This window comes from Equus przewalskii, chromosome 6 (assembly GCF_037783145.1).
Source record: "Equus przewalskii isolate Varuska chromosome 6, EquPr2, whole genome shotgun sequence".
NCBI classification, from domain to species: Eukaryota; Metazoa; Chordata; class Mammalia; order Perissodactyla; family Equidae; genus Equus; species Equus przewalskii.
This window is the reverse complement of record NC_091836.1, coordinates 27,507,904-27,535,776: the sequence shown is the minus strand read 5'-3', so window position 1 is coordinate 27,535,776 and position 27,873 is coordinate 27,507,904. Positions and strand designations below refer to the sequence as shown.

Here is a 27,873-nt window from a genome sequence, read left to right as displayed (position 1 = left end):
GGGGAAGGTTGTATGTTAAGAATGGGAAAGGCAAAAATTCAAGTTTTGTCTCAGCTTTTGGTTGAAGGACCAAATAAAATTCCTTCCACTGGCTGAGGGCCTCCGTTTACTGACTCAAGGAGGATTGGTAAACCAATCACCAGTCTCATGTTAGTAAAATGAGCAAAGTGTGTCTTTAAGAGTATAGAAAAAGAGAGAAGGCTGGACAACAGGCCCTCTCGAAGCCGGGTGGGAAGGAATTGGAATATTTAGCCGTCCCTAAAAACTGAAAGTGGAGGGGCCAGCCCGGGGACGAGTGGTTGGGTTTGTGCCCTCCGCTTCAGCAGCCCAGGGTTTCACAGGTTCGGATCCTGGGTGCTGACATGGCACCGCTCATCAGGCTGTGTTGAGGCGGCGTCCCACATGCCACAACTAGAAGGACCCACAACTGAAAACATACAACTATCTACTGGGGGGATTTGGAGAGAAAAAAGTCAAAAAAAAAAAAAAAAAGAAGACTGGCAAGTTGTTAGCTCAGGGTGCCAATCTTAATAAAAAATTTTTTTAAAAAAACTGAAAGTGGATATGTATGTCCCGGGGTGAAATTCTGGACCTTCTGCTTATGACCCTTCCTCTTTCCCAATACGTTACAGCTGGCCGGCAGCGCCAAGTTCAGGTCCACTTCTTTTCGCGCTCCACCCCTCCAAACTCGCATGCTTTTCCTCCACGTGGTTCTCTGTATATATCGGTCGCCTGGGAGACCCTAGACGGGCGGGGCTCTATTGACGCCACAATAGGAACAAGCCAATAGCCGTGACGCGTCCCAGTGACGCGAGACGTGGGGTGTGGCTTTGCCCGCCCAGGCGCAATGAAGCGGCTGCCCGCTGGGTGGCGCCGATTTCCCGGGGAGGTCCTTTCTGGGCCCCCGGCGGAGGTGGGTTAGAGGCGGGCAGGAGCCGAGGCCAGGGAGCCCTTTGCGTCAGCTGCTGCTCACTGCACAGCGCCAGTACCGGCCGGGACTCACTCGCAGCTCCATGCTTGTGCCCGGCTCGACTCGTCCATCCTCGGAGAAGAGGCAGGTACGTGCCACCTGTCGGAGACTGGGGAGGGGGGGTGAGGAGGTCTGTGCCGTTGGAGGCTCAGAAAGTGAGGTGTCAACGACAGCCTGGGCAGAATGGGCACTAGAAATGTAGGGCGAGTGCCAGCTGCGCGGAGGAGCTCCAGCTGTGGATGCCAGTTGTGTGTGGGGGCCTGCCAGCTGACAGCCCAGGATGCCAGGAAGAGCCATCTGTGTGCTGATCAGTGTGTTCTAAGGAAGCGCTGCTTCCGCACGTCCAGGTCTCTGTGCCCTGTGGCCTGAGTGACGCCTGGACACTGACAACCCCCTTCCCATGTGTGCGTACAGGTCACTTACTCCCTCCTCTGAAAGCTCCCCCCGCCGCGGGGCTGTCTGTGGTCAATTTGCCAAAGGGGTGGGAGTGGGGGCAGCAAAGTGGAAGGGGAGATCTTCCACCAATCCCAACCCAGAAGGAGGCATCTTTGAAATTCTCACCAATCCCAAACCAGCAGCAGGCACCGGTGCTCCAAGGCAAGTAACTTTACTTAACAGCCAAGGGAAGCCCTGGCCCACCCACTCTAGCTGTCCTCTGAGGAGTAAACATCTACCTCCCGATGTGGCTGCTTGCAGAATGGGGCTGAGCTGGAGATTGTGGTGACGCTCACCTCCGCAGGCATGGGCATGAGAAGGTTCTCCAAGTCCAAGCCGGCCGTGAAGTGGAGGAAAGGAGAGCTGGTTGGGCTGGGGTTGGGCATCCCCCGCTCCTCTGATGCTACAGATGCATACCAAACTGGAGTCAGAATGAGGACTGGAATGAGGGCCGGGGACAAGGGCGTCCTGTGGAGTGCATCATCAGGACCGGAGCTGAGTCAGTAGCCTCTGCTGAGAGAGGGTGGAGGCACCAGCTTGGGTCCTCCCAGTCCTCGGGGAGAGCCGTCGAGAAACAGGAGAAACAGACTGGGAGCAGGCAAGAGCACCAAGGCCCAAGAGGTTAAGAATCCTGCTCCTTCCGCTGTGACCCTGCCCGGCCCGGCTCTGTGGCCCTGGAATCCTGCGCGCTCCTACAGGTAGAGTGGAACCACTCCAGGGCAGCCCGGCCTTCTCTTGGTAACTTGGGGGAAGCTGCACTTGCCAAATGGGCCTGGACCTTCTCTGCTGGGTGGACTGGACATCTGGGAATATAGCAAGCCCCGTTTGTCCTTGCCAGTTATGGGACATGGAGCAGCTCAGGAAACCATGGGGCTACTCTCTGGCATTAAAGCAGAGCACCCCCAAGGGGTGGCCTAGAGGCCCTTTTCTCCCTAGGAAGTTTCACGTGGTAGGTGCTACTACAAATACTACCACTAATTATAATAATAAGTACAAGTATTCAATATAATAATAATTATTTATTGAATTCTTACTATGTGCCAGGAAATTTACAAATGTTATTTTACTTAATCCTGACAATTGCGAGGTAGTATAGCATTATTATTATAATTTCTCCTCCTGTTTTACAGACTAAATAAAAGGTTCAGACAGCTTAAGTGCCTTGCTCACTGTCTCAGAGCCAATAAAAGGGAAAGAACTGAAATAGAAGCCCAGGCCTAAAAGTCCATTATAAAAAAGTTTGAACTGAAAACCTGAGAGCTGGTCCCGCCTGCTTCTCACTCTCTCTGCCCTTGAGCAAGCTGCTGTCCGTCTCCAGGTTGGCTCCATCTCAGTAGTAAAGGGGCTGGACCAGCACTGAGGCTTTTTCCTCTTCTCTAATTCTGTGACTGACAACCTCCTTCTCCATGTTTTTCCCTTAATTCCAGCCCCATCCCTCTACCCTCTTTCCAGTTGTTTCCCCTCGAATCTCCCTTCTGTTCCACTTCAAAATGCCCCCCGTTCAAAGAGGCCTTGTAGACTCTCCCTGCCTGGCACTGGCTCATCAGGGCTGCCCCTCGAGGGAGGGCCTGCCACTGCCCCTTTAATTCTCCCCGGGCTTGGAATGCAAGTGAGTTGAGCTAGCCATCTCTGTGAGGTCAGATAAGATACTATATATATCAGAGTCGGTAACCTGAGCTCCGGATTACCCAGCCCCAGTCAGACTCCAGCCTCTGGGCTCTCCACTGCGCTCCCTGCCCTGCTGGGGAAGGAGAAGCCCCAGAGCCCATCCAGTGCCCCCGGACACAGGTCAGTAGCTGCCCCTTGAGTGTCTGAGCTTCACAGGGTGGCTGTCCAGAGGCCCCTGGACTATCTGTTTAGGGGAGCCCTGTCTGTTTGGGGCAGCATGTGAGAAGCTGCCCCACTGGGCCTGGTGGGTGCTGTGGGCAAGAGGAAAGGCTCAGAGGCTCAAGGACAGAGGAAAGATGAAGCCCTAGAGGACAGGGAGAAAGACTGGGGCTCTCCCCTGGGGAGGGGGCACCGGGAGAGTGCCTCTCCACTGGCAGAGGTGGGTGGGCAAAAGAGAATTTAAGGATACCAATACTGCCTGGGGGCCCATTTCTTTGCCTTTTCTTGGAAATGTAGAGATGCCCACCCCCTCCCCACCCCAAATCAAGAGACACCACCTGGGGCCCACTCACTTCTCCACCAGTCAGGATTCTTGCTCTAAATTTCCAATCTCTTTATGTTACTACTTTGCCACTCTCTTGGCCCTTGGGCAACTACTAGGAGCAAGACAGACAGAGTTGCACCCAAATTCCCCTGGATGACCCCCTGCCAAGACAATTAGGCACTAACCTGGTGGATCACTGGGTGCCAGCTCCTGAGACACAGAACTGTAGTGAGGTTCCTGGGGGCCTGAGATGAGTAGACAGAGCTCCTGGGCACTGTGAACACAAATATCCCCCACCCCAATCTTTCACTCCACCTGCATCCTCCACACCTGCCAGGACATGTCTCTACCTAGGAGCTGATGCCTGTGCCCAGACAGTGCCAGCGCTAGGAGCAAGGGTCGGAGAATGTAGATGAAGACAGATAGGGCCCCTCTTTGAGCCCACTTCACCCTTCAAGGTCAGTTCATCAGCAGTGCCTCATTCCAATGTTGTTAGCAAGCAGCTTTGGGAAGCTCTGAGGTCACCACTGTGGAGGTTCCCAAGCACCTGGAAGCCTGGCTGGGACTCCCCACTCACCTGTCCTGGACACCTGGGTAGGCGGTTAGGAACTGAACCTTGTTGAGGTGTGCCTCTGAAACCCAGCTAGAGCCCTTCTATCCAGGCAGTAGTGAGGCCACAGAAGCTGGCATGCCTTCACCCCAGAAAGCAGAGCAGATGGGGGGCAGAGAGGGGCCACGCAGGCTGCTGGGATATGGAACCTTACCCATCCTCTACCCTGGGGGCCAGGAGGGCCTGGGATTCCTGGGGAGCAAGTCCCTCCCCTGGCTGGGCAGGTTAGGGCACCCTTCATGGGAGCAACAGGAAATGACAATGACTGACACAAGGTTGTTGGCTGCCTCAGGGGGATAGGGTTCATTTTCTTTTCTTTTTTTTTTTTTTTTTTGTGAGGAAGATTCACCCTGAGCTAATATCTGTTGCCAATCCTCCTCTTTTTTTGCTTGAGGAAGATTAGCCCTGAGCTAACATCTGTACCAATCTTCCCCTACTTTGTAAGTGGGATGCTGTCACAGCATGGCTGATGAGTGGAGTAGGTCCATTCACACCTGGATCCAAACCCACAAACCCCGGCTGCCTGGGAACTTTAACCACCCGGCCACATGACTGGCCCCGGGATAGGGTTCATTTTAACCCTTGACTCACCTAGCCTGGGTACCTTGTGGGTGAGCCGAGCTGCAGCAAGCGTAGGAGGCTGGAGGGCATGTCCATAACCAAGCCTTGGGCCAAGGGCCCTGGCTGGGGCTAGATGCTGGTGCCAAGGGACACTCTGGAGCTTGGCACCGCACGTGAAATGGAGGCCTCCTGGACTATCTCGCAACCAATCAGTATTGTACTGGGCTCAGGTTGCCCCTGGCTTCGCTTTCATTTGCCTGCAGTGGAAACTCGGAAGGGCTGCTCCTGTGGGAGTCTGTACCCATCATGCTGTTGCCTAGACAGTGGAAGGCTGGGTCCCCTGGCCCCACACCAGCTCTGGGAGAGGCTAGGGAAGTGTGACGTGAAGGGCTTAGCTGTTAGTGGACAGAGGACAAGTCCCAGGCCAGGTGTGCCACTGCTCCCAGCGTGGCCTTGGGAAACCCACGTCACTTCCACAAACCCTGGTATCCTCATCTGCAAATGCGTGTCATCATAGCTCCTACTGCTCAGGGCAATTTCGAGGATTAAGTGAGTTAATATGTGGTGTCTCAGAAGTCTTAGTGCAGTTTAAAAGTTTAATAACTTCAGAAAGACGAATGCTAAACGCTTCATTTAAATGTTTCATTATTCAAATTTCTTACCTATTTACGTTTTAAATTTTGAATAAAAATATTTTTTGTTTTAATTTAACGTAAAAAGTAAACCTTCAAATGATGTTTGTAAGTTTGAGGCATTTATTCTCCCAAAAGAATTAAAGTTGAAAACGGCACTAAGACTATGAGGACACCCTGTCCAAAGCGCACTTAGAAGAGCATCAGGCGCGCGGGGAGGGGGTCTGAGTGCTGGAGGTGAGGCTGCATGGGAAGCACTCAGCATGGGCCTGGTCCAGAGGTGTTCAACGTCTGCCGGCAGAGGCGATGGCTACTTGGCTCACACATCCTTGCAGGAAGCTGCGTGCTCTGTGCAGAGGATGCTGCTGCAACTCCCAAGACGGGGCAGCTGAGCAAAGTGAGGGGACTCAGGCAGAGCAGGGGAGAGTGGAGGCAGCTCTGTGAAGCTGGCACGGAGGAGGAGATTGGCAGGTGGACTGCCCCTGCTGTCCGAGGTGGCGGGCACCTGGGGAGGCGCTGCCTGGAACCACATGCCTGTACTTGCCAGCTCTGGGTAAACAGTGAAAGGAGCCGGGCAGTAAGGGCCCCACACTGGGCAGGGAGGGGAATGAGGGATCCCAGCCAATCGGCTTGCCTCCCACTGCCCCATGAAAGGGCCATTCAGTTCGGGCCGTTCCTGTGGCAACAAGGAGACTCGCAGCCATGTGAGCACCCGTCCTGTCCCTGTCTTGCGCAGCAAGGCTACGGCCAGGGCCCCAGCCTGCTCTCCCACCCATGGTGCACTCTGCAGCCTCCAGGGACCCTTGTGCCAGGTAATGCCAGGGGCCAACCCCAGCTGTCTGCTCACCTGGAAGGTGCTGGCACTTTCCTCAAGAGAGAAACTGGGGTTTGGGGGAGGGGATATGCATACTCAAGGCCTCAGCCCCAATAGGGACCCTCTCCTCAGACATGGGAACTGTAACCCAGATGTCAGCACAGAGAGGCAGCTTCCAGGGGGCTGGTAGTGACGGCACAACCCCCCAGGGCTGCTGCGAAGAGGGAGAGGTCTGTCAGTTGCCCACCAGATTGGAGCAGACAGGAGACCAGGGATTTAGAAGCCCTCCTGGGATTCTGTGGACAAGAAGGTGTGGCTCCACCTCCACCCCAACCCTTCCAGGGCTACTTGTGGGCCGTCCCAGGGCTGTCTGTCCCTGTCTGCTGTACCTTGGTTGGCCCCAGCACTTCTGCATCATCAGCAGAGCCAGGAGAGGTCACAAGCTTGGGGCACTGGCTGCAGAATACCAATTCCCTGGGAGCCTTAGTGGGGGATGGGGAGAGAGCTGTGGGGAGGAGGTATGAGCTCATACTCTGGAGGGGAGCTTGCATCTGATTGGCTGCCGGGTGTCCTGAGACCTGGAGTCTCTGTGACTTTGAATTATTGATGGTGTTCTCCAAAGTGAAGTAGAGCATAGAGTAAGACTGGTCCCACGCGCTGGCCCCTGTCTCTCCCCTGGCCTCCCTCAGCCTTCACTCTCTTCCTTCTCTGTATCCCAGAAAGCTAAGCAGATGGAAGGGAAGCTTGTCGTTTCCCCCAACCCTGCATGAGGCCTTCCTCTGTGACCTTTTCCTAGAAAGAGGTGAAAGGTGTGCTGGAGGTGGGAGCACAGCAGGCAAGGGCATGTACAGGAAGGTAGGGAGCCCTGAGCCAGCTGGGAAAAGGGCAGACAGTAAATGTGGACCAGGCCTCCTGATGCCAGCCTGGACTGAAAGTTGCTGGAAGGTCTCTGGCAGGGTCTAGAAGTTCTGTTCTGGGGCCTATTTGGAAGTTGCCACCTGTTGATCTCCCACCCCTGCATCTATCCCAAGCCTTGCATGGACTGAATTTCTAGAGGTCTCTGCCAAGCCCTCAGCATTTGGGGCTTGGCACCAGCTCCTCTCTGCCCTAAGGGCTGGACTGCCGGCCTAGGGCAGGCTGTGGGCTGCCCAAGCCACTGACTGCTGAACAGCTAGATTCTGCCCACTGCCCGCTCATCCACTCACCTCACTGGGGGCTGTGGGGGGAAGCCTGGCGCCCAGGGCTGAGGTCAGAGGCCGGCCAGCCCCGACATTATTACAGGCCTATGAAGGGAGGAGCCCGGCTGCCTGGCAGGGGCTGAGGGAGGAGATAATAACACTGTCATTGTTGAGGGCTTTCACATGTCGTTATCTCATTGATTCCTGGCAGCAACCCTGTGAGGTAGGATCATAATGATGATTATTATACTGATTTTATAGGTGAGGAAATTGGGGCTCAGAGAGGGTAAATGAGTAGGGCAACATCTCCCAGCTAGTCAGTCACAGGGCAAGTCAGAACCAGCCCCTGCACACACTACTCTGAGAGTCCTGGATGGCTCTGTGCCCCGCCGCACCGTGCCCTCCCCCAGAGGCCCCCCCCCCCCGAGAGTCTCTGATGGCCCTCAGGAAAGGGGCCTGATCCTACTTGCTCCTCTCTCCAAAGCACCTTTGCCCTCCAGCTCCACTCTAGATAAAGCCTGTGCATTTAGGGTGATGGAGGGACTCTGGGGGTTCCCAAGGGAGCCTAAATTTGATGTGGAGGGGTGAAGCAAGGTAAAGCGGAGACAGCACCAGCCTGGAAATCTGAAAGACCTGGATTCCAGCTCTGGCTCTGCTCGTGTGTGACCCTGGGCAAATCGCCTTTCCCATCTGCACAACAGAGAAGTTAAAATGGATGACCCTTTAGAGCCCTCAGAACTCCTGGATTCAAAGATTCTGTCTTCCTCCTCCAGACCACCCCCCCACCCCCAACCCAGGTGGAAGGACTGGGGGTGAGGACAGGGAGGGCTGCCTGCAGTGCAGGATTTTAGCCTCTAGGGGGCCCCCTTTGCACAAGTCATTATCACCTTGAGCAGTCTGGGATGAATGTTGGTACGGGAACCCCTAGGAGGCCACAGGGCCCTAACTCCACTTAGCTCAGAGAAGAGAGTGGGTTCTACCACATGAGGATCCCCCACCGCAGCAGGAGACCATGTCCAGGGAAGAACTCTGGGATTGGGTCTGGAGACCAAGGCCAAGGCCCCTCTCTGCCACATGCTCACTCACCACCACCTCCCCTCCATTACTTCCTCTCATGAGCTCCTTTTCCTCACCAGGGATCTGACCAAAAGCTCCTCAGGTCATTCCAGCTCAGGCAGGGTATGCTTCCAAAAAGACTCCTGCTCATCCCAAAAGTCAGAAGGGAGGGAGGCAGTCTTAACTCTTGAAATGCCCAGCGTTTTCAATCCAGGGGGTGAGGGCAGTGGGGTCCCCACAACTCAGGAGTCTCTGAGGAAGCAGAGGGAGCTGGGTTGGAATACAGCAGTCACTTGGAGAACTGCAGAGGTAGGGCAGTCCCCACTGTCACGGTCAGGTCACTTGGAGCAGCCAGAACGTGCTGAGACTGACTGCCCTGTGTGGTTTACAAAAGCCAGCTCATCTCCTGTGCTGTCACTGAGGTGTGAATGCATGGGTGCGTGCAAGCCTGTGTGCAGACCTGTGTGCGTGTGTGTGTACGCACATGCATAGGTGTATTTCTCAGCAGCAGGCCAGCTCTTTGTGGAAATGGACTTTGTGGTCCCTGGTTGAGATCTAAGGTTCTGGTCAGCTGGGGATGGAGAGCAGGTACAGTGGCAGCCTGATACCCAGCCAGGCCCTTAACAACTGCTTTCCTTGTCTTTCAGCCCATGAGGCTCCCAGTCCCCACTGAGTGCCGCCCTGAAGGATGTCCCAGCTCTCCTCCACCCTGAAGCGCTACACAGAATCGGCCCGCTACACAGATGCCCCTTATGCCAAATCAGGCTATGGCACCTACACTCCCTCTTCCTATGGGGCCAACCTGGCTGCCTCCTTCCTGGAGAAGGAGAAGCTTGGTTTCAAGCCAGGCCCCCCAACCAGCCTCCTCACTCGTCCCCGTACCTACGGCCCCTCCTCCATCCTGGACTATGACCGGAGCCGCCCCCTGCTGAGACCTGACATCATCGGGGGTGGTAAGCGGCCGGAGAGCCAGACCTGGGGCACTGAGCGGCCTTCAGGGAGTGGACTCAGTGGGGGCAGTGGATTCCCTTATGGAGTGACCAACAACTCCCTCAGCTACCTGCCTGTGAATGCCCACAACCAGGGGGTAACCCTGACCCAGAAGAAGTCGAACAGTCAATCAGACCTGGCCCGGGATTTCTCCAGCCTCCGGACCTCAGATAGCTACCGGATAGACCCTGGGAACCTGGGCCGCAGCCCCATGCTGGCCCGCACACGAAAGGAGCTGTGTGCCCTGCAGGGGCTCTACCAGGCAGCCAGCCGCTCTGAGTACCTGTCCGACTACCTGGAGAATTATGGTCGCAAGGGCAGCGCTCCTCAAGTGCCCAGCCAGACTCCTCCCTCACGAGTCCCTGAAGTCCTCAGCCCCACCTACCGACCCAGTGGCCGTTACACTCTGTGGGAGAAGGGCAAGGGCCAGGCCCCCGGGTCCAGCCGCTCCAGCTCCCCAGGGCGAGACACCATGGTGAGTTTGCCCCTTGGGAACTCAGTGACGGGCTGGGGAGGCAGCCACTGATGTCCAAGAGCCAAGTTGAGGGAAGGACTCCCAACTTGACTGATGATGGAAGGCAGAGGTTTACTTCCCACACCTGACAGCGGCTACTCCTGCAGCCTAAGTAGGGACAAGCCAGGGAAGTCATCTCGGCATTTCTGGTACCCTCGTGGCTCGGTGCCTTCCTTGCTCAGGGGCTTTCCCACTCTCCCCAGGAATCCTGCTTCAGGACCTGTGCCCTCGACGATGGGCTGGCAGTGCTCTCGGAAATGCTCAGCTACCCCCACATACACTGTGATTCTTACACTCTACTTTTCCCAGCATGCCAGGCTCCCCTGCAGGCCCTGCCCCATCCTGGACTGAACGCCCCCAGCCCACCAGTGCTCCCTGTGGTAAGAAAGGCCTCCCTGCTCTGACTGCATCTCTCCTCGTGCTCAGGCTTTTACTTCCCAGCTCGGAGTCCCAGCTTAACTTTTGGGCATAAGACATCAGGGGAAGAGGGGCTGTCCTCTGACTGACACTGGCTGTCTCAGGACCAGGTGTCTGGACAGCAGTACTTATATGTCTTTGGAGAAAATAGTGGAGGGATTTTTGTCTAAGGCTTGAAACAATCCAATACCTCTGTATTCCAGTCCTGCCTGGGCTGGGATGAGGGAGGAGGCTCTGCTGGAAAAAGAGTAAGGCCTGGCAGGGCCTTGCTAATGCCTAAACACACCTCTTGTGGGGCACTGACTACATTCTGCCTTTTCTGTAGTTATAAGTGTACCCATTAGGTGGCAAGCTCTCAGAGGATGAGAAAGAAAGAAATATCCCTAGACCCCTCACCATGTGCCTAGCATAGCACAGACCTCAACTGACCTGACGATTGCATGCGTGGATGGATGGAGGCATTGCTGGCTGGCTGGATGGATGGGTGGATGGCTGGATGGGTGGATGTCTGGATGGATGGCTAGATAGCTGGATGGATGAGCGGATAGATGGATGGATGAATGGATGGATGGATGGGTGGGTGGGTAGATGGGTGGATAGCTGGATGGCTGGATGGGTGAGCAGATAGGTGGATGGATGCATGGATGGATGCATGGGTGGGTGGGTGGGTGAATGGGTGGATAGGTAGATGGACAGACAGACAGGCAAGCATATGGGTGGGAGAGCTGGGTGTTGTGTCTCCTTCATTCCCTTTGTACCCTTCCCCTACTCCTAGGACATGTGCCTTTTGGAAACAATGTGCCACAGCAAGAAATGCTGCTTAGGGGGTTTGTCCATACGAATGGAGGAGGGGTGCAGAATAGGGACAGGACTTTGGGTCATAGACCTTGAAGGTGGTCATAACTAAAGGTCTTGAGAGGACAACTTTGATGACATTACTTAGAGAGTCTTGGCCTTGCTGAGCTGTCTGTGAAGTGCCATGGGAGATACAAAAGCTGGTGCCTCCCAGAACATTCAGACCCTGACAAGGCAGGGTTGGCTACATTGGAGACTAGTGTAGGAGTGGGAGATGACAGCTGGCCTGGGAGAGAAATACATGCTCTCAGAGGGCATGTGCTTGAGGTGGAGCATGATTCACTTGGACATGTCTGGTGTTGCTCATCTCGAGGGCAATCAGAAAGTGGCTCTCAGTGGAGGGGCTTGGGTCCTAGAGCCCTCTGAGGGGCTCCCTCCCTTTGCTCAGAAGAGAAGTGTTCTTTATGGTATGCAGTGTTTCTCAAAGAGGGTTCTGCAGACTGCCTGCATCAGAATCACCTGTATGGCCTAACGATTCTGGGCCCCACCTGGGTCCTGAATCAAACTCTCTAGGGATGGAGCCGGGGGATCTGCCCTTTCACTTTTCAGGTCATCTTTAAGCACGATGAGGTTTGAAAACCTCCTCTCCACAGACTAAACTGCAGACCCACCCTCAGCCCCAGTCATGAGAGAGCAAGATCTCCTTTACTGGGGGCCAGACTCTACTGGGCCTCTGCCACCTTCCCACACAGACATCCCTCACCTCCCTGCAGCCTGCTGCCCTCCACCCCTGCCAGAGTGGACACCCTGCCCCACTGCTCCCCAGGGCCAGGGTGATGGGAGTTCTGAGAGAGGACCTCAGGGGAGTAGCAGATTGCCCCGGGGCAAACTCAGCTACCCTAACATCCCTCCCTCCCATCCAGAAACAGCTCACGACACACTTAAGTAGCCAGTAATGCCCACTCTGAGTTGAGCTAGTATTCCACTCTGAGTTCACGCTCAAGATCCTGCCAACTGGGAAAGGACCCTAGCGGGTCAGTGGTATAAGACCCTGATTTAACCTCACCCTGTCTCTCCTCACCACTCTCATCCTCACTTCCTGGAGCTGACTGCAGCTTGCTGAGGTGAGAACAACCCTGCTGATGGGGCCTGGACCAGTTCTTCCAAAAACCAGGTCCAGTTTCTTTTCAGATCTCCATCTGAGGATCCTCCCTTCTTATTCACTCATTTACGGTGCTCAGCTTCCTAGGAGTGTAACCTCAGAGAAGTTCCTTAACTTTTGAACCTATTTCCTCTGTGAGATGAGAGTAATCATAGCACCCACTTCACAGACTATTGTGAGAAACCAAAGTTGTGTGTGAAAGTGCCTGCCACGGAGTAGGGCTTGATAAATGTCCTTCCTCCTTGGCCCCTTCCAGGTGCTTAGGGAGGCAGGAGATGTGTGAGCCATGGTCCCTGCCCTCGGTGCATTCACAATTAACTGGGGGAAATATGTTCTTAAAATAGTTGCAATAGGAGGCAGCCCTAGGTGTCTTTAAGTGTCATAGGTGGCGGGAAAGGGAGAGTTCATTGAGGCTGGGATGGGCCTCTGTGACTGCTGGAAGTTTGCTCTTTAACCTTGGACACCTGTCTGAGCTGTTTCCTCGTCCATAAAAGGGAATAGTCACGCCTGCCCTGCCCACCTCATAGAGATGTCCTGAGGCTCAAAGCAAACAATGGATGTGGAGGGACGTGAAACCAGTAAAATGCTATGGAAGAGCTGGTTTAAACTTCAGAAGGAAAAGGAGATGACAGAAAAGGGGCATTTGGCTGCTGACTAGAGCGGGGAGAGGCCTGAACTACCCTTTGGAAGGAACAAAGGTGAGAAAGTGTATCCTGTGGCAGGGTCCAGCGTGATCTGACTCCTCTGGGGTCCCCTGGGGCAGCCCTGACCCTGGGGCCTCTCAGGGTAGCCGAATTGAACTACGATTGGCCTTCATAAAGGGAGGTCAAAAGCTGGCCCCAACCAGGGAGTAGAATAGTTCTAACCAGACTCATTCCCCTCATTAACAGAACAGCCAATGTGAGCTTGGAATATCACAGGGTCAGCTGAGCACAAGTAAAGAAGTGGTGGAGGGGGTACATGAATTCTGAATACCCCCTGCTTGCATAAGCACCAACAAAATGCCAGTCCACAGAGGTGTAGCTCAGCCTAGGCTAATGAGGGCTGCCCAGAGGCCCCACCTTCTGTTTAAAATGCAGACAGACTGGAGAGGAGGGATGTGATGGTTCAGAACCAGTAAAAAAAAAAAAAAAAAGCTCTCACTACCCACAGTGAGCCAGGCCAGGTGGGTTGACTCTGCAGAGAGCAAGGAACCCAAGTACCCAACCGGGTCATGTCCCCCTTCTGCCCCACCTCTCCTGTTCCCTGGGTCTATGGAAGGACAAGCTGTTCCCACTGAGCCCTGCCAGGGTTGCGCTTCACCCCCTACAATCCATCCTAATCCTTCCCTGCTCCGCCCACTCCAGCTGCTCCCTCCCAGCCCTGGCATTCTGCCTGCTGGCCTCAGCCCTGCCCTTGCCCCACCCTAGCCTGCCCAGGCCACCCTTTCCTCTCCCCAAAAGAGCCGGGGTTGGCCCAGGGCCCTCCTGGGTCAGGCTGGGCACCTGCTGCTCATTTGCAGGGCCAGGGACTGAGGCTCCGAGCCTGGCCCAGCCTCTTCTCCCCACCCAGTCTCTTCCACACCCTTGCCCTCTGCTGGGGGACCTGTTGCTAGGAGCAAAAGGTCTGGGAACCTGGAGGACCTGGGTCATAATTGCCACTGCTGACTCATCTCCCGAAGCCCTGGGTTCCAGCTGTTCAGTGACAGGGACATTATATAAGCAGAGGTCATGTGACTTCTCTCTTGGGTGGGACTTTGGACCTGACTGCTGCCCTGCAGTGCGCAGGGATTACTCCAAAGAGAACAAGGTGAGGACACCCTAGAGCTTCTGGTGAGGAGTGTGACCTTCCTCTCTCATCCCTTGCCTTCGCGCTCTGTTTACTCAGCCACTCGGAACTGCCTCCCTGCAGTCTTATTTATCCAGCTTGGCGGCCTGAGACCCTGGGGCCTGTCTTCACCCACTCAGCCACCCTGAGGAGGTTGAACTTCCTGAGGGCTTGACTCTGTGTTGACAGCATGGGAAGCTCACTCAGAGGAGACCTTAAGCCAGAGGGGTCCCATGGCCAGGACCAGCACTAGCTGCTGAGAAAGGGCAGCTGGTTTGTGGTCTGTGGTTAGACTCAGCAAGACATCCATGTCTCCATCCCTTGAAGACCGGCTGTGGGCTGTGACCTGGCTGGTGGCCTCGGTGCTGCCTTCCCCAGACTCCATTTCTCACTCAGTGCCCGGCACCATCCGCCCCGCCTCCTCGTCCTCCCCCAACCTCAGGATGTCTTCATGAGTTAATGCGGTGCTGGGGTGGAGCTCAGCAATGCAGAAGTTAATCCAAACCTGGCGAAGTGTCCCCTGCCCCTGGGGGAGCCGCTCCATTGACCGTCGGCTGCAGAAACGAACATCACGTTCAGGGCCCAGAGCTGCACACGTGGCACCCTGCACCCTCTCACCTCCATGGATACGTAAACCTGGTATGAGCAAGAAAGGGGAAGTGTGTGGGCCCCTGGAATCCAGCTGCTTCAGGCCAGACTGCTCTGGGGCTCAAAGGAGTCCGAGCTTCTGGCCTCCTGAGTCGGAGTGATTCCAGGAAGCAGAGCTCCCTACAGACGTAGGTAGGACTGACGGCCCTCCCTCCCCAAGGGCACTTGTGGGCTGAAAGCCCAGCCCTAGCAAGGACTCTGAACCCCTCTTAGTGTCAGTCAAGCCACCAGTCTGTTCCTTTGCAGCGGTAATAGTGGGCACTTGCTTGCGGGAGCAGCCACTGGCCTGGAGGCATTTGTCTGGGCCCGGGCACTGTTTCCAAACCCTGGGCCAAGCTGCCCAACAAGATCTTAGGAAGCAGGACACTCTCAGTCCTGCCCTCACAGAACTAACCCTGACTTTAATTTATTTACGCTCCATCCATGCCAGGAAGGATTTGAGGTGAAGAAAATTACTTATTCTACTGGGGAGGCAGGCCAAGCGCAGACTCTGAGAAACAGCAGTCTCAGGCTGCAGGAATGAGCCCTGCTCAGACTGGCTCAGCGTGTCTGAGGCAGAGAGTTAGAGCTGGATTCAGATCCCAGAAGACCATATGCTTACCTATCCCCCTTCAAGAAAGGGCACTGAGGAGAAGGGGTCTCCTGGGGGCCTGGCGAGTTGAGAGATCAGCCACGGTTCCCCGTTGGTTGTGTCCTGCAGCAGTCAGACCTGCTTGACAAGACTGGACCCTGTGGGAATTCTTTCCCCTCGCCTCAGACTCCTCAAAGAGCTCCCAGGCAACAGCTTCCCCGTCTGGGCCTCCCTGCTCCCAGCACTGCCCCTAACCTCCCCCATCCCAGGAAAGAGGGAGAGAGCGTGCTAGCAGAAAGCCATGACAGCCTGGGGCAGGAGTACCCAAATCACTGGCCTAAGTCATGGGAGATGAGCCAAATGCTCCAGTGGGGGAGTGCCTGTTGGACAGGGCTTCCCACAGCACGCTTATTCAACACGCACACCCAGATTCGCCCCACCCCTGGAGGCTCGGGGCCTTCCAGGATGCCCAGCCTAGTCTCACCCCTTGTAGAGATGAGATCAACACATTTATTTAGCACCCACTAAGAGAACCCACAACCCTGCCTGTGAGGAGGTTTCAATGTGATGGCACAATCACACACGATCTAAGACTATTTACAGAAGTCTTAGAGACACTTTTAAAACCAAGATAAACATATTAAGATTAATATAGTGTAAAGTGAACGGGAGTAGACTGAGGATCTGTGGTAATGGGGTGTTTAGAGCTGGGTGGAGTTCATTAGAGAAGGCTTTGTGGAAAACTCAGTTTTGAGCACAATTCACAAGCAGGTAATTGGTAGAGAGCAGGAAGGGCATTCCAGAATCCCCTAGTAGTTGTTAAAAGCTTGGGTTTTGCTGTAAGACAGGTCTGGGTTGAAAGCCCCATACTGTCATTGATTAGCTTTGCAGTCCTGGCAAGTCATTTGACCTCTCGGGCTTAAGGTCCTTCATCTAGAAAGCAGAGGTGATAGTTACCACATCACTGTGTCATTATGCACGTTAACTGCGATTATATATATACAGTACTTAGGCAGTGCCTGGCATTTAGTAAGTGCTTAATCAGTGACAGTTGTGTGTTTTAAGTGAGAGAAGGCAAGTGCTGAAGCAGAGAAATAAGAGCAGGTTGGTTGGCAACAAGGATTGGAGAAGAGTAAGGGTGGTGACAATGGAAGGAGCCTCTGGACAGGCAGCCTCACAGACAGGGCTGCATGAGGCTTCCGGACTGGAGGCAAGTCAGGTGTAATAGGGGTTTCAGGGCAGAAGAAAGATGTGACCGAATGCAAAAGCTTTGCTGCAGACAGTGTAGGACTGGCTGGAAAGGGTGTGGCTAGAAAGAAGGAAGTGTGGAGAGAAAGGCTGTTGCAGGTTGTCCAGGTTCCAGGTTTGGTCACCCGGCAAGGACAGTGACTGTGGGCATCACCCCTCCTAACTTATCACCAAGTAGAATGCCCAGCAGCTCCTGCCTCCTGCCCACTCCTCCCACCTCCACTGTTGGAACACAAGGGGGGCACCATCTGTGCTCCCCTCTCATTAGCACAAAAATGCTGTTTCGTGGGTGGCCTAGGGTACAGCCATACATGTGTCCTGGACACATTCCCCATGTGGCTGTGGTCGTGTGTGCAGTGCGCGTGTACATGTGGGGACGAGCATGCCAAGAGGAACAGAAGGAGGCCACAGATGAGTAACAGCACAGGCTCAGCACAGGCTGCTGCCTCTCAGAGTATTTTTAAATGCTAAAAATACTGACTAAAAATAGCGAGCTCCAAACAAGATACTTTCTCTAGGCAGATTCTGTGTGAGTCCCTGATAGGCGAGGCGGGGTGGAGCATCAGAAAGAAAACTCCAAGACCTCTGATCTTCAGGCACTACTGCCCTGAGGGCGGAGGGGCACACTCCCCACCACGCCAGCTGAGCGCCTATTTCCCCACCGTGGGGTTACTTTCTCCCCGCCTCCCAAAAACAATCAAAATTTGAGATTCGGTGAGAGACAGTGTTGGGTAATTGGGTGGAAAAGGTCAGAAAAGGTTCTTCCCTGGGGCCGAAAAGGACAATGACCTATTGTACCTTATAAAATACGAGCATTGCCTTTCTTGATAATGGGCCAAATCAGGACCCGAGGGAGGAGGGCAGGTCAGTCCCGAAGCGGTGAACTCTTATCCTCCCGACCTGGGCCCGGCGACCCTCAAGGACCTGGCGGAGGTTGCGCTCCAAGAGGGCCTGAGTCCCCCCGAATGCTGTACAACAGTTTGTGCCTACGCGCATCTTTCCCTAAAGAGAGTACAGTGCTTTCGTCGGGTTCTCGAAATGACCTGCAGCCCCCAAAAAGTTAGGAATTGGATGCTGCCTTGGGGAAAGGTCACCTGGCTGACACTCGGTCTTGAGGACGTGTCCTCTGCGGGCCTCAAAGACAATTTCTCCTGAGTCCCAACTCCGAGGTGGGCCCGGGCTCCGCGCCCCTATGCTGCCCTCCTCCGGGGGCTGCAGGTCCCGGCGGCGGCCGGCCGGCGGGCGGGTCCCGGCTGGGGTCCGCGAGCTGGGGGCGGGGCCGCGCGAGGCGCGGGGGCGGGGCCGCAGCGGGGGGTGTGGCTGGGGCCCTGGCCCCGCCCCGGCGCTGACGTCGCGGGACCCGAGGCGCCGGCGGGGCTGCGAGCCGGCCGGAGCGCGAGAGCCGGGGCCGGGGCGGTTGCCGGCGCGGGCCGGGGAGGACGAGGCGGAGGAGCGCGCGGTCGGCCGGAGCGGTTACCGCCGGGCACCGTGGACGGTGTTCAGTGGCAGCCTGGCCGGCCTCGGCGTCCGGGCTGAGACCGCGCGGTACTCCCCGCGCCCCCTGTGCCAACGTTAAGCGTGGGGCCGAGCCCGCCGCCCGCCGCCAGCATGCGCACCTCGTACACCGTGACCCTGCCCGAGGAGCCCCCCGCCGCCCCCTTTCCCGCCCTCGCCAAGGAGCTGCGGCCGCGCTCCCCGCTCTCCCCTTCCCTGCTGCTCTCCACCTTCGTGGGGCTCCTGGTCAACAAAGCCAAGGTACGCGGGGCCCTTTTCCGGGACCCCCAGCCGAGGGCCTGGGGTTCCGCCGCCTCCCCGGGCCGCCCCCGTACGCCGCGCGCCCACGGTCGGGTGACCGATTCTTCCCAGCCCCCACCCCTCTTTTCCCAAGGTCTCCCGGCAAGGAATGCCCCCTCCCCAGGTGATCTCACGCTTACTCGCGGGCTCCCCCCCGTTTGAGGTCCCATCCCCTGAGTGCCCCTACTCCCGTCCCCTTCGTGACTCCGGCACCAGGTGGCTCTAGGGCTCTTAATTCCTGGCACCTATCAGGACAGGTGCAGGAAAGCGTAACCTTGACTAGTTCTCGGTGTGAGAGGACGGGCAGCACGCTGGACTCGGCGGGTGCGATTCCTCCGAGATCAAAACCCCCCAAGAAAGGCTGGTCAGAAAGGGGCTGCCCCTCACTCATCCCAGAGGGCGCTTTCCCGAAGCGTTGATAACAGGGGTCCTTTGACCCTGTGAAGGGCAGAGGAGTTGCGGACAGGTGAAAGAGGGCAACTTCCCTTTTCTTTCCAGCCCTCCCCAGTTCGGCTAAGTGGACACTGGATCCGTCAAATGAAGTAGCCACCCCAGAGTAATGCTGGGGCTGAAAGCTGGGCACCGCCCGCTTGGGGAAGGGAGAAGGGGCCAGAGCTTGACAGATCTTATGTAACAGGCACCAGCTCCCGTGTTGGCAATGCGTGCACTGCCCCCTGCCAGGGCCACACCAGGCTCCTTGGCTGCAGCCAGGACTCATGGCTGACCCTCATGGCACAGGTGAAGTAATCAGGAGAGCCCTTTCTTGGGTTCTTGAGTGTGAAGCCACAAACCTCAATAGACTTTTTTATATGGGCCATATAGCCACATGTTTCCTCTGCATTAACCCAGAGCCAGCCTTTCTTGAGCCCCCTCTCCTGCTCCCTCGCTGGAAGGTGAATCCTGCCTGTTTACTGACTGTGGAGCTAGTATCTACTTTATAGAACACTGGTCGCTAAGTCAAAATTAGGTTTGCTGATGGCTAATGTTAAGGAAGTTCTTGATCCAAACTCTCACCTCCTTACACGTAAGTTCCAGCATACCAGCTGGCGTCATTTCCTTCTCTCCTGGTGAGAGGCTGGCTGTGCAGGGTCTCTCCCAGCTTCTCCAGTTCTAGCCTCTCCCGGCCAGCCTGAGGTAGATTGTTTTCCCTGTAAGAAAGGTCACTCCTGGGACATTTTGTTTCTCTCCAGAATGGAAAATGCTGACTTTCCCTGGAGCTCCTGATTTCCTATTCATGGCAGAAGAATATCTGGCTGCGCATGGAACAGCCCTGCCCTCCCCTCCACTCCCACCCCCGACCCCTGTTATCCAACCGCCTTCTACACCGGGCGCTTAGAAATTGGCGAGTAGTCTTGAGCGCAGGAAATTTTAGACCAAGGCACGACCCCCCGCCAGAAAAGCTAACAGAGGGTCTTAGCGATGCTGTGAAAGAACCTCGCATATCTCTCCACCCACCGGGCGAAGTAGGATCCTCAAGAATAGGAACCGTAGATGATATGTTCTTAGTGACCCTCAGTCTGCTGGGTCAGAGTGGAAAGTGTCAGCACCAGGGAGGGCCTCAGTGGAAAGAGGCCTCCAGTTCCCCATTGCCCTGCCCCCACTAGTGCTGCGTGCCCGCTGTCCCAGCTGAGGGCTCCCTTTGGTGCACACTGACGTGATCACCAGTGGTAGGATGCTTTGCCTCTACAGCCTGTTTAGACAGATGTTGTTTGGGGCGCAGGATAAGAACTAATAAAGCACTGCCAAAAATAGTTGTAAGGGGGGGACTGGGCGGAGAGTGGCTATTCTGTTGCCGGCAGCCTTTAACATTTAGTTCCCAATGGGCTACGTGGAGACTTCAGTGTTTTTGTTGGGCCCCAGGGGAGTCCTTCTCCAGGTCCAGCTGAAAATGCTGATAAGGTCTTTGTCCAGGGAATTTTCTCTGTTGTGGCCCTCTTACTGGAGCCGCAGGGTTTAGACTATCAGAAAGATAAGGTTTCAGTTTTGTGTTTAGGGCTGTACACTGCTAGCCCGGCAGAGTTCTTCAAGGATGCTATACCCCACCTGCTGCCAGTAGGCTTTCTCTCGAGCTGCGGGTGGAAACCAGGTTTCTCTTCTGGGTGTATGTATTTCCTTCCCTACCTGTTAGTGTTAGACCTGATAACTGGCAGGAGGGAGCCTTTCCCTTGTGGGAATGGGCATGGCAGTTCCTGAGACAAGCCCTCCTTCAGCCTGCCTCCCCCCACGCCACCCTCTTGAGCTGACAACCTCACGGGCTTTGAGCTGCTGACAGCCTCAGAGGCTGTCAGCACACGGCATGAGTAATTTTAGCTGAGTTATTTCAGGCTCCTCTTCTGATCAGGGTTGAGCTAGCCCCACGCATGCCCCAGCCAGTGTTGCTCCAGAGTTGCCGGCTCCCCAGTCCCCTCCCTCGGGGATGGGGGTGGCAGGCTCACCTGCAGACTGCTTCTTTAACCCTTTGAGCCCAAAGGTTTTCTGACTCCTTGGAGGTAGGGCCAGGATTAGCCAAGAGACCTGGCCAAACAATGCTCAGAGTCCTTGACTTAACGCCGGCTCTCTCTCCAAACCCCTCACCAGCCTCCACCATAGGGACAAGAGCAAGAGCGGCACCTTCAGCCAGGTGCTTACGTCTTCTTGGCAGCAGTCTGTCGTCACAAGGATTCCCAGCCACTGGCCAGTCAGGATGTTGAAACCTGAGCCAGGCAGGGAGGATTCTCCCAGGCTCTAATCAGCCCTCGGGAGCTGAGCTCAGCTGGAAGGAATTCCACCTGTCTCTGACGACTCAGGATGGCAGGCCGATGGCAGGCAGGCTTGAGTTTTCCCAGCTGAGGACCTAAACTCAGTTAAGATGTTTTGTCATTGAACTTTTCGAGATCTCTTTGAAGTGCCTATTATGACAGCTGCTTTACACATTGGACATCTCGGGGTACAAATATAGGTAATTTGAGACAGTGTCTGGATTTGGGGCCTGAAGTTTCTTGTAGCCGGGAACCAAATATGTTCCCAAATATATGAATTCCTAGTCTCTAGTTCTAATCTGCAGTTCCCAAAATGGCGGAGAACGAAGAGTGACATAAAGAGGGGGAAATACATAGCCAATAAAAGAAAGCAGGGCCCTGGAGAACATTTTTGTTGTGTGTTGAAAATATCAGGCATTCCTCAACCGTCTTTCCTACAAGGAATATAGACTAAAGCTGGAGAGAGAATTATACACGTGACCTGATGCTCCATGTATCAGGCTCCAACTGGCAGAAAGTTGCATGAGAGAGCCTAGCACAGGCCCAGCCTCTTTGCCTTCAGCCTTATGTGCCCTGTGTTCTTTGCTTACAGAATTCTAAGAGCGCTCAAGGTCTGGCTGGTCTTCGAAACCTTGGGAACACGGTGAGTTCTTAGCAGCTAACGTCTTTCCTGAGGCCACCCTCTAGCATCCCAACTGGAACAATCTAACCAGAGTCCCCTCCTGGCTCCAGCTACCTCCCTGCGCTCTGGGCCAGCTGGTACCTGCCCTTCCTGATTGGTCCTTTGCAGAATTGCTGGGCTCTGCCTCACCCACGTCCCCAGCAGGAAGCACTGCTAAAGGGAGTTGCCCTTTTAACTGTCAGCTCCTTTCCTGGATGCTTCTCCTCAAGGATATCTATCATGTCCCACCCGCTTCTGTCCAGCTCACCCACAGCCTTTCGGACACCTCTGTAGTAAATAACCAGTCACCTCCCCTGTGCCAGCTGTGGGAATTTGCCTCTCTTTGCCCCTTTCACTTACAAAAAGACGAACTTGGGAGGATCCATTTCAGGGGTAGATGAACCGGAGGGCCTTTGGTACTAAGTAGGGATGCCAAGTGGGTCTCTCTTCCCTTGCTGATTGTCTGGATCGTTTCTTGCAGTGCTTCATGAACTCAATTCTGCAGTGCCTGAGCAACACCCGGGAGTTGAGAGATTATTGCCTCCAGAGACTCTATATGCGGGATCTCAGCCACAGCAGCAATGCACACACAGCCCTCATGGAAGGTGAGGAACCCCTCTGCGGACACAGTCCTGCTTCTCTTCTGGACACCTTCCTACTCTCCCACTGCTGTACTGGTAGTTGTGTTGTATATGTACCTCTCCTGTTTTTCTTTCTTTGGCTTCTTTTTGTTGGGATTCTGATTTCAGAGTTTCCTATAGAAGATGTCTCACCTGTCCTCCATGCCCCTTCTCTACCTTCACCTTTTAACAGAGTTTGCAAAACTAATCCAGACCATATGGACTTCATCCCCCAACGATGTGGTAAGCCCATCTGAGTTCAAGACCCAGATCCAGAGATATGCACCGCGCTTCGTTGGCTATAAGTAAGGACCTTGCAGGCATGTCCTCCCCAGGGTGGGTGGCAGCAACAGCATGTTCTTGAGATGAAAGGTATTGCTCACTCTCTTTTCCTTGGGCTCAGTCAGCAGGATGCTCAGGAATTTCTTCGCTTTCTTCTGGATGGGCTCCACAACGAGGTGAACCGAGTAACAGTGAGGCCTAAGTCCAACCCTGAGAACCTCGATCATCTTCCGTAAGTCTGAGGAGAATGCTGTGGGAAGCGAAACTTCGTGAATCTACCTCTCTGGGGGTAATGATCGGGGGAGAATTTTAAATACTAAGGATTAAGATTGCTAGACCCTTGAACTTATCATGGTTTGAGCTCTGACCCAATTGTGTTCCTCCCTCTGGTTCCTAGTGATGATGAGAAAGGGCGACAGATGTGGAGGAAATACCTAGAACGGGAAGACAGTCGGATTGGGGGTAAGTGCATGAATAGGGGGAATGCCCACTTTCCCTGTTAACTACTTTTGCCTGAGCAGAGCATGAAAAGCCCTAAGAATCATCCTCCCAGGGAACCCTCTTTCTGCCCAGTGTCCGACAAACTGAGGCAGGAGGAGTGAGAAGGGAGACACATAGAAGACCACGTGCTCGCTTCCCTGTGTGAAGCATCGCGTGTCCATCTCTTCCCCAGATCTCTTTGTCGGGCAACTAAAGAGCTCCCTGACGTGTACTGATTGTGGCTACTGTTCTACAGTCTTTGACCCCTTCTGGGACCTCTCACTGCCCATTGCTAAGGTATGCAACCTGTTGCCCTACTTCTGAAACTTGAACTCTTATCCTTTCGTGTCGTTGACCTCTGACCTGTACTTTTTTCTCTCCCAGCGAGGTTATCCTGAGGTGACTTTAATGGACTGCATGAGGCTCTTCACCAAAGAGGATGTGCTTGATGGCGATGAAAAGCCCGTAAGTCACCCTTCCGTAACAGCAGTTTCCAAGAGATGTGTCTGGGGACAACGCTGTCACCAGCAAAGCCAGCCCAGGCCCATTGACTTCTCCCACCAGTCCTTTCTAGCTCTGTCCGTCATGTCTTTCAGACATGCTGTCGCTGCCGAGCCAGAAAACGATGTATAAAGAAGTTCTCCATCCAGAGGTTCCCAAAGATCTTGGTGCTCCGTATCCTTAAGATCCGTCAAGGGCCTTGACTCCAGAGAGTGACTGATAGGGGGCCAGGAGGTGAGGGCGAACAGAGTAGGAAAAAAGGAAACTTGATAGACTTTCCTTCTCGCGTTTCTCTTCTGCTTCTGGAGAAGCGCAGTTGCCCTCTTAGGACTCGGTCTCCTTTGCTTTGACTTTGTTCTCGCCACCGTGTCAGTCCTTGACTCATGTCAATACCAGATCTGAAGCGGTTCTCAGAATCCAGGATACGAACCAGCAAGCTCACAACATTTGTGAATTTCCCCCTAAGAGACCTGGACTTGAGAGAATTTGCCTCAGAAAACACCAGTGAGTATTTTTCAGCTGGGAGGGCAGAAGCAAGGCACCAGTGTCTAAGATACCATTGGGAGGCCAAGAGGTGGAGGGATGCTGCTGAAGAGAGCCATGAAAACCGGGAAGAGGCAGGAGGGGGAGGGAAGACGGGGGCAAGGAATGCCTCAGGGGTTGTATTTCCTCCTCAGACCACGCTGTTTACAACCTGTATGCTGTGTCCAATCACTCCGGAACCACCATGGGCGGCCATTACACAGCCTACTGCCGGAGTCCAGTGACGGGCGAATGGCACACTTTCAATGACTCCAGGTGAGACAGAGGTCTCAGACAGGCCTCCTGGTGTCAGACATCTGTGCCTCACCCACCTATATGGCTTCCACCTTCACTAGACAGAAAAGGTCAGAGCCAAAAGCCATGTAACACATGTGAGACGGCTCCTATTTGAAGAATCTCTAGGGGGCAGCAAGAGGTTGGCCTTGGGTGTGTAATAGAGAGGTTAGAGAGGCCCCACACTCCCTCAGCCACTCAGCTCTGTGTCTCGATGGCCCCCTCACCAGGCCCTGACTTTTCCTGCTCTCTCCACAGCGTCACACCCATGTCCTCCAGCCAAGTGCGCACCAGCGACGCCTATTTGCTCTTCTACGAACTGGCCAGTCCACCCTCCCGCATGTAGCAGCGAGGGGCTCCATCCCTTTCTCCCTTCCCCGTGGTGGCCCCACACCCTAAGTTTTTTTTTAAAAAGAGAAAAAAAAAAACCTGACAAGAGAAAAATAAAGTAAACTAAAGCTGCCGAGCAGGAGTTGCTGCAGCCTGGTCAGAGTCTGGAGTGGGGAGCCAGGAGCTCCTGAGCCACGCCTGGCAGGGAAGATCGACGGGACACGGAGACCGCAGCCAGCACAGTGCCCCTCGGCTCCTCTTGTTTGCGTTTTTAAGCTTGTGGTTTTTTCCTGTGTGTAATAAACAACAGCGGTCTGTGGGGAGAAGATCCTGGTCCGCTCGCTGCCAGCTCCGGCCCCACTCCTCCCGGAAGACAGCGCCCTCTGGAGCCTGCTGGGAGGATCACTGCCCGGAAGCCCCGGCGCCTGAGCCTGGCGCGCTGTCTTCACCTGGACCCGGCTCACTGGTCCAGAAGCAAGAAAAACACCCATGAGCCAAGAGCCCTCTTAACGCTGCTAACTCCAGGGGGACAGACTAGGGGACATCTTTGAAAAAAGCTGTTTTTGGTTTTTAAAAGCCCAACTTTTTTTTTTAACTACCATCACTGAAGTTGTCAGACTGGAGATGCTCTCCTTCACACCTCTTCACAGCTGGGACATTGTGTTGGTCTTTTTTTTTTTTTTTCTAATTCTTCAAATACGACTTTTCTAATGCTAGCCCCCAGTGGTGCTAGGTGGGTGTCAGTCAGGCCCTAAGCACAGCCACAGTAGACCTGGGATCTAACAAGTTTTTGTTTGTTTCTTAATGTTTTGGATGGAATCTAGTTGCCTCCAAGAATTGTGCCTTATAGCATTTGGGGACCAGGGGGTAACTGCCCCTCCCTGAAATGTCCCTCAGCCTCTTCCCTTTTCCCCAGGGCCGTGTTCAAGCCGGCTGGGGGAGGTAGGGGCCATGCCCTTAGCCCCCAGCTTGTTTGTACTGCAGTGAGGGGAAGAGGAGAGGAGGTGAACGGAGATTTCTTATGATAGAGTATCAAGTTCTTCCTGCCCACTTCCTCCAACCCACCCCTGGTCTACTCCCAGCTGTTTGAAGGATAGCACAGGCCCCTCATCCCTAGAGCTTCTCTCACCTTTAATTTATTCCCTCAACATGCTTTTTCTCCCTGACCTTCCCTGTCCCCCACCTTCTCAGAGCCTCCTAGACATAGGCCCTTTGGACCGAGTTTCTCAGGGATGCCCATGCTGCCCCTCAGCTCCTCTTGGCCTCGGTCTTCAGTCCTACCCTGGGAGCTGGAGCCTGGGTGTTTGGAGACATCTTGCCTCCGCCATATGATTCTTTCCCATGGGCTTGATTTTGCCCTAACCAGTTGGACAAAACTCTGTGCTGTCCCAGAGAGTAAAGCTATTCACCAAGGCACCGGACTCTGTGCATGGAGCTCTCTGCACCCACGCAGCTGGCCTGGCTTGTGCCCCTTGGAGCCTGGCGCTTTTCAGTGCTCCCAGGAGGAAGCATCAGAGAAAGACACCCCAAGTTTAACTGGCCTGACACACTTCTCCAGGGAAGACCTGTGAACCTGAGCCAAAGGACAGGGGTACACTTGTTTACCGTGTAAGCAAGAGTAGAAGAATGTCCAATGTACAATGGAACCGTGTACAGAATAAATAATAGCCTTGAGAAACAAGTTGGTAAGTGATGGAGTCTTGATTTGGGAGGGGTTTGAACCCAGGAAGAGATCCTGGCATGTTTAGTGGCCAAATATTCTACTGCTTCAACCGGATTGTAAATTTCAAGTTCTGGAAAAAGTTTACCCATGTTTTAAACTTTTTAGTTGTATAAAAAAACTGACATAATGCACGTTTTGAACACCATGTTCTTCATCTGGATTCACTGGTTGGTAATATTTTGCCACATCTGTTTATATATGTTTCTTTTGTCCTTTTAGGCAAAACATTTAGGGGTGAGCTGTCATATCACCGTTTCTAAATACCTCAGCATGCATCTGCTGAGAATAAGGACATTCTCCCACATAACCTCAACACTCTCTCCACCCCTGAGAAAATTAGCGTGTCTAATAGACTAAAATATCTAATCTCTTTAAATGGGCTGTCTGCTTTTTAACTGCTGGGACGGGTACCCTGGTGATTCTCTTTTGACACACTTGGGTCCCCATACAGACCTATGACAAGCTGAAACAGGTCTCCGGCACAGGCCGAATACAGCACAGTTTGCTCCTGGAGCACAGTGGCAATACCTGGATGTGGAGTGAACCAGACGTGGTCCTTGATAAATTAAAACATCTCAGTTTGCCCCACTAATACCTAGAAACAGCTGCCTATAAGTTAAAGCTTTTGTTCTCTTTAAAGTGCTTTTTTTAAGATGTCAACAGGTTTAACCCCTTAAAGAGCTGGCCTCTTTGGGGCCCTCAGGGCCTTGTCTCCTTTGGTTTTATCTTTTGCTTCTTAATGCTGTTCAGATCTTCCATTTCTGCCACTGATCTTGGAACTTAGGAAGCTGAAGTCCCCACCAGTTGAGCTGAGTGTTTTTTTTTGTGATTTTTCTAAGTGCCGTCCCTGCTGCAGTCACCGAAGTGTCAGTCAAGTCGTGTCTGTCGCATCCTTGCTGAGACAGCAGCGCCCACTGTCACACTCACCTCATGGGGTGAGGCAGTAGTGGGGGCACTTTTTCTGGGCATTTTCCAAGAGTGGGAAAAGGATTGAAAACAACAGTGACTCAAACCCTGCCCTGGGAGTGGCCTGACCCAGGATAAGATTTAAATGCTGATGATTTTGCCCAAACCACAGGTGAACAGGATCACCTTCAAAATGGAAACACTAGGCTTTTAGCAAAGTGGATGGGTGAGCCCCAAGTAAATGTAAGTTGCTAGCTCTTCTTTGACTAGCTTTTCACTGGAGGGAGAAGGCACCTGTGCATTTTTGCTGTCTTCCCCTAGGGAACAGACAGACTATAGATAACACCGAGGGCAGGGCTCAGCCCTTCCACCCTTGCTCCCAGCTCTCCCTTCTGTACTCAGCCTGTGGTGCCTCTCATCCCCATGGCAACAGGTTCTAGTGCTACACAGATCCCAAACACAA

The 27,873-nt window shown here is 54.2% G+C and overlaps 1 protein-coding gene across 12 annotated transcripts; it reads left to right on the top strand.

Moving 5' to 3' along the window:
- The first annotated feature begins 804 nt into the window (after positions 1 to 804).
- USP2 (ubiquitin specific peptidase 2) lies at positions 805 to 26,462 on the top strand. Of its 12 annotated transcripts, none has more exons than XM_008513375.2 (14): positions 805 to 1,058; positions 9,056 to 9,873; positions 10,116 to 10,292; positions 21,684 to 21,734; positions 22,234 to 22,357; positions 22,566 to 22,677; positions 22,776 to 22,886; positions 23,052 to 23,116; positions 23,328 to 23,431; positions 23,519 to 23,599; positions 23,731 to 23,809; positions 24,032 to 24,139; positions 24,313 to 24,433; positions 24,710 to 26,462. In XM_008513375.2, exons 2-14 carry the CDS (start codon positions 9,097 to 9,099, stop codon positions 24,795 to 24,797), a joined length of 1,998 nt encoding a protein of 665 aa, XP_008511597.1. In that variant the 5' UTR covers positions 805 to 1,058; positions 9,056 to 9,096; the 3' UTR covers positions 24,798 to 26,462. The 12 variants fall into 12 exon arrangements, with proteins under 12 accessions (XP_008511597.1, XP_070479403.1, XP_070479407.1 ...); XM_008513376.2 differs by having other exon boundaries at positions 859 to 2,103; XM_008513374.2 differs by lacking the exon at positions 805 to 1,058 and adding an exon at positions 3,041 to 3,193.
- Positions 26,463 to 27,873: the final 1,411 nt, after the last annotated feature.

Bases quoted from the DNA above. Each gene is read 5' to 3' on its own strand.
- USP2 (XM_008513375.2), top strand. From the start codon at position 9,097: ATGTCCCAGCTCTCCTCCACCCTGAAGCGCTACACAGAATCGGCCCGC. The intron at 9,874-10,115 runs GTGAGTTTGCCC...CACTCTCCCCAG, and splicing joins CCCCAGGGCGAGACACCATG to GAATCCTGCTTCAGGACCTG. The intron at 23,600-23,730 runs GTAAGTCACCCT...CATGTCTTTCAG, and splicing joins TTGATGGCGATGAAAAGCCC to ACATGCTGTCGCTGCCGAGC.